A 5,078-nucleotide genomic window follows, 5' to 3' on the forward strand; every position below is an offset into this window, starting at 1 on the left:
TCACCTCGAATCATACACTGTTATGACATGTAGCCTCGCATGGAGTCGATGAAAGTTTTTTTTTTTTTTTAATGTTAACTGCATGAAAGGAAAAACCTATCTATCTATCTTGAAGTGAAAAAAAAATATTTATATTAAATTTTGATTAAGGCATAAAATCGCTGGGATCACTCCTCTTTTCTTATCAAACAATTAGCCAGAAAAAGAAAGGGTAAATGGCTGAGAGAGAGAGAGAGAGAGAGAGAGAGAGAGAGAGAGAGAGAGAGCAAATCCCATTGTTTCAGCAGGGACTCATGCATCAAACTTCAATTTTCCGGGCGATTGAATTAGAGATTTTTTTTCTCTCTCTCTCTCTCTCTCGAGCTGAAATACACTTAAGACTTTGGGATTAATTACCACGTTATGCTCTTTCAGATTGTAGTATTACTTATCTTTGCCACATTTGACAACACCTCATAAAATAAGGAACTGAACCCCACCAGCTCGCACTCTCCTGATATATCAGCACCCTTTATATACATTTCTGCCTGTGCAAAGAGCACGAAGAGAGAGAGAGAGAGAGAGAGAGATAACGGGCATGACTTGGTCTGAATAAGGACAGTCTAACATGGCTTTGTTAAACCTCTCTCAGTTGTGAGCTAGCTCTAAATGTGTTCTTCTGTGTGATGTGGGCTAATCAATAACCTAAACGTTTAAAGTTGGATAGAAAACGCTAAATCACCGACACATAGCCTACACAAAAGACATGTGATTGTATTGCAGCACAGAGGCGCATGAGCAGACAGTGCTGGAGACTCTGGCGTCTGCTCATGTTAATGAAGCGGTGACAAATATCACATTGTCCGCATATAATCTCTGATCCTTTTATTACAGCCGCTTCACGTTGCTTAAACCAGTCTATTCATAGTTGCGATGGAGCTCTTTTTTAATACAAAATAATACTTTGCTTACTTCAAAAACATAAATAATGAAATCACTAATAATTTAAAGTTTTTGCATTCGGCTGCACTTGCACTTCCACAATGCTAATTTCAGCAATTTTACTCTACAGAAGACGTTTACCAGAACTACTTGATACACTGAATATGAAAGGACCTAGACCTGTACAAATAAATAACAAAACAATTATGTAATGATTTTATAAAAATCAAAAATAACCTTATATAAGCTATATATATAAGCTATATATGTTATAATTATTATACTGATAAAATGTTAAAATATAAAATAAAATATAAATATAATATAATAAAATATAAAATATAAAATAAAATATAAAATTTTATAATTATTACACTGCTATGCACTTAATGGAAATACACAAATCTAATACACAAATGACTATCAAAACTTAATTGAAAAAGAAACGTGCAAAACAAAAACATGACAAAGATTAGGCTACGTATGTATAAAACAGCATCCGAAACATAAAAATGTGTCTTAAAACTTATTGCAAGGAATATAATTTCTAAATGAAAAAAAAAATGAAAATAAAAATTAACTCGGTCAAACCCCGTATGGAATTTTGATCTAATTCCATACATAGTGTCACTCCAGCCATATGTTCTGCTTTTACGTGTTGCCAAAATGGTAACTTTATTATTTTAAGCCAAACACTCAAACAAACAAAGGCAGAAGACAACCTCTTAACAAGTCGAGTCAGTATCATTGTAATTCATAGACTTGTTTAAAACAGCCGAGTGAAAAGAGAGAATAGAGGGGACATTAATAGGCCCAGATGCCCTCGCCCCTGTGCGCATTATTGCCTTTGTGAAAACTGAGCGAAACACTTTAAAAAGAAGGCCAGCTCAATCCATCAAATTGTCTGAAAATTGTGAGGAAAATTCAAAAACCATATGGCCTCCAAACGTTTGTGTCCTTTTTATTCGGTGGGACACGCTTGTCTCCGTATTGAGAGCCGCGGGAGGCAGAGCATGCTTCATTGTAGCTTGTCACATCAGGGGAGACTGCTCATTTGTCCCCAGTTTTCACGCCTTACGTTAGAAATGACTGCCTCTCTTCGCTTTGCAGGGAAATAGCGTCTTTCAACCGCAGAGAAACGGGCCAAAAACCCTGCGTTTTTGGGCATCCTTTATGCGCGCATTCATCAATCCAGATTTCGGTTTCTCACACACATCCATTGTGGATATTGAAACACATCGTGGGGACAGGAAAACATGTTATGCTATTCTGAAAATCAAAAGCGTAAAATGTCGAATCTAAAACACATTCAATGCATTTTAAAGAGTGTTGGTGAATGAAGTAAAAGTAGGCTACAAAAATAAACAAAACTGCAGAAGAAAAAATAAATGGAATTTTACACAAGCTAAATGTTTTGTTTATATTAGGCTACCTCGATTGCTTATTTCCAAAACGATGAATAAAACTATCAGACTAACGTCAAAAATTTAAAGAAAGACATTTTTATTTCATTTTAAATACATACACTTTGTACACTTGCTTTAAATGGTTTCCTGGCTTAAAAAGGCACTTACAGGCATACAAACTATAAGAAATATATTAAAATGTGACAATCCAGATTTGATCAGAGAAGTCGATTTTTTTTTTCCTGTGATAACTTTTGTTGGAAATGTCCTATAATACACTCTTTTATCAAACGATTTAGTCATAGGCCAAAATGCATTAACAGGGACACGCAGAGGGCTGCGCGTGTGAATTAGGATTCGGATATTTTTGAGATATCAGTATAAGATCTGCAGCCATTTTGAACTAAAATAATTTCGTAGAACAAAATAAAACATGCAATAAACTTACTCAGAACCGGGTTTAAAAAAAAAAGTGTGTGTGTGTTTATATCTGACTGAAATATTATTAAGGTATTTATTGCTCTTCAGCTATCTGTTTAAACGAATAGACTAAATGATTACAATACTGCCACTGCATAAATAGTTCTGAAGAAACTGTCCCATGCTTGCTTTGATTTTTTTCTCCTTTTTTATATTTGCTTTTAATACAAGTCATTTAATACATTTGGTGCATTAATGGCACTTTCAACTCTATGGTTTTACAGGACCATCTCAGAAAAAAAGGTAAATAATACCGATGATGTTTAATGAAAATCAGTCATCGACATCAATTTCCTCGTCTTCATCCTCTGAACACTCTTTGCTCGTTGTGTGGTCTGTAAACGGTGATGATGGTGACATGTGGAGTTTGTTGGTGCCCTCGTGCTCGTGGTTAGATCGTGATGGAGACTTGGCCCCTGACTCTCCGAGAGTGCCATTGACGCATTTCTCTAGTTCTGCCAGTTTGGCGATTTTCTCAAAAGGTACAGAGCCTACTGCTTTGGCCGACTCCACGTCCGCTTTCATTTCCTCCAGGTCTCTTTTGAGCTTGGCTCGACGGTTCTGGAACCAGGTGATGACTTGAGCATTCGTGAGCCCGAGCTGCTGAGCGATCTGATCCCGATCAGCAGGAGACAGATATTTCTGATAGAGAAATCTTTTCTCTAGTTCGTAAATTTGGTGATTGGTAAAGGCTGTTCTCGACTTTCTCCGCTTTTTAGGGGTATTCCTCTGACCGAAGAGTGTCATGCCGTCTCTTCCTAAAACAAACAAACAAAAATAACACCGCGATATTGAAATGCATTCAAGTCTGCTATACATTATTTAACGAGTGGTAATAAATAGGCTACAGGCCACTCATTATTAATAAAACTAATATATATATCATAAATAATAGGCTAAATACGAATATTAGCTTACTGTCATTTCTAAAATGTAAAACAATGTCTTCAATACTCTTAGTTTCAAGAGGCAAAATCAAATAGGCCTGAAAATACGAATGCTACAGGAGTCCTATATTTAAATCCATGTGGACACATTTTCGTTTGTATTTTCAATCGACTTAATTTTGATTGCACGTGCACAGAATTATTCCAAATTTTTGTGCTTTAAGCTATTTTCACAAATACATTCCATAATCTTTTTAACCATAAATAAGCATTTAAAAAAATAAAACAGTTTCACTTTAGCTGTTGAAAACGGATTTTTGTAGTTTGCACGAACAGCGTCCTTAGAAATGATATAGGCCTATCATAATCCACAATCTGACAGCCTGAATACAATTTTGCACAAACAACAGGCCTTGTGTTTACCTTCTGCCGCTTGTAGAACACTGACTTCCAGACCCTTGAAGGTTTTGCTGGCGAGTTCCTCCAGGGCGCACAGTGGAGATGTCTGGGTGAGCAACGCGCGGTTGGAGAGGGGATGGCCCGTGGATGGGTGCTTCTCACCGGACGAAAGCAGATGCGCCGTGCCGCAGATTGTGTAACTTCGTTTGACAGAAGGTTTGTTTAAAATATCCTCTATGCTGAACGGAGTGAGGGGCTTGTTTGAGTTAGCAGGTGGAGGAAGATGGTCCAACGGACTGCGCCTTCGATCCTCAACTGAGGCGCCTTTTGCGTCTTCTTTGGAGGTCATTATTTGTCTTTTTAGCTTGTTTTGAAATATGCTAGAGTTTTGGATTTTTTTTTTCTGTTAGAATTCGCACAATGCAAAACAGCTCAGTTTATAAACTTCAATGAGAAGACATCCCAAAATCCGTGGAATTAGAAGCCGATCAGCAGCATCTTGTTGCTTTTGCCGCAGGGTTGGAAAACTTTAATTCTTTCTTTAAAAAGCCACGTCTGCTGTTCTCATCTCCTGGATAACGCTCGAGCTTCAGTCAGGAAGCAGCCTGACAACCTCTGATGCTTCAGTGGAAACAGTCAGCCTCAAAAGCAGCCAGAATTGAATATTACTAACAAGTTATTCTTGATAGCAAGACAATCAATTACATCCAGTGGCACTTTTCTCTCCCTCCCTCCCTCGGTCTCCCTCTTTTTCTTTCTCTCTCCCTCCTGCTCTTTGACTATGTTGCAGTCCGATGCAGACTTTAGCAGGAAAGGAGCCCCGTTAATTAGAGGGCATGGCCGGGAGGAGGAGCACAGCCGGATTACAATACTTAACGCTCCCACTCTTTACTACAAATTAATGATTTGTCGATATTCTGTTTGTTCTTATTTACATATTTGTACCACGCTATTGTAATAGAAGCACATTTACATTTTTTAGTAA

At 37.5% G+C, this 5,078-nt stretch overlaps 1 protein-coding gene across 1 annotated transcript; it reads right to left on the reverse strand.

Moving 5' to 3' along the window:
* Positions 1–1,386: 1,386 nt before the first annotated feature.
* On the reverse strand, positions 1,387–4,876 carry lbx1a (ladybird homeobox 1a). Its single transcript, XM_042768981.1, has 2 exons — positions 4,118–4,876; positions 1,387–3,565 (listed from the first exon to the last, which is right to left on the reverse strand). The coding sequence occupies exons 1-2, from the start codon at positions 4,440–4,442 to the stop codon at positions 3,081–3,083; spliced, it is 810 nt and encodes a 269-aa protein (XP_042624915.1). The 5' UTR covers positions 4,443–4,876; the 3' UTR covers positions 1,387–3,080.
* Positions 4,877–5,078: the final 202 nt, after the last annotated feature.

The sequence above is a fragment of the Cyprinus carpio genome, chromosome A13, assembly GCF_018340385.1.
Source record: "Cyprinus carpio isolate SPL01 chromosome A13, ASM1834038v1, whole genome shotgun sequence".
Lineage (NCBI taxonomy): Eukaryota > Metazoa > Chordata > Actinopteri > Cypriniformes > Cyprinidae > Cyprinus > Cyprinus carpio.

Bases quoted from the DNA above. Each gene is read 5' to 3' on its own strand.
- lbx1a (XM_042768981.1), bottom strand. From the start codon at position 4,442: ATGACCTCCAAAGAAGACGCAAAAGGCGCCTCAGTTGAGGATCGAAGG. The intron at 3,566-4,117 runs GTAAACACAAGG...TGTTTGTTTTAG, and splicing joins TGTTCTACAAGCGGCAGAAG to GAAGAGACGGCATGACACTC.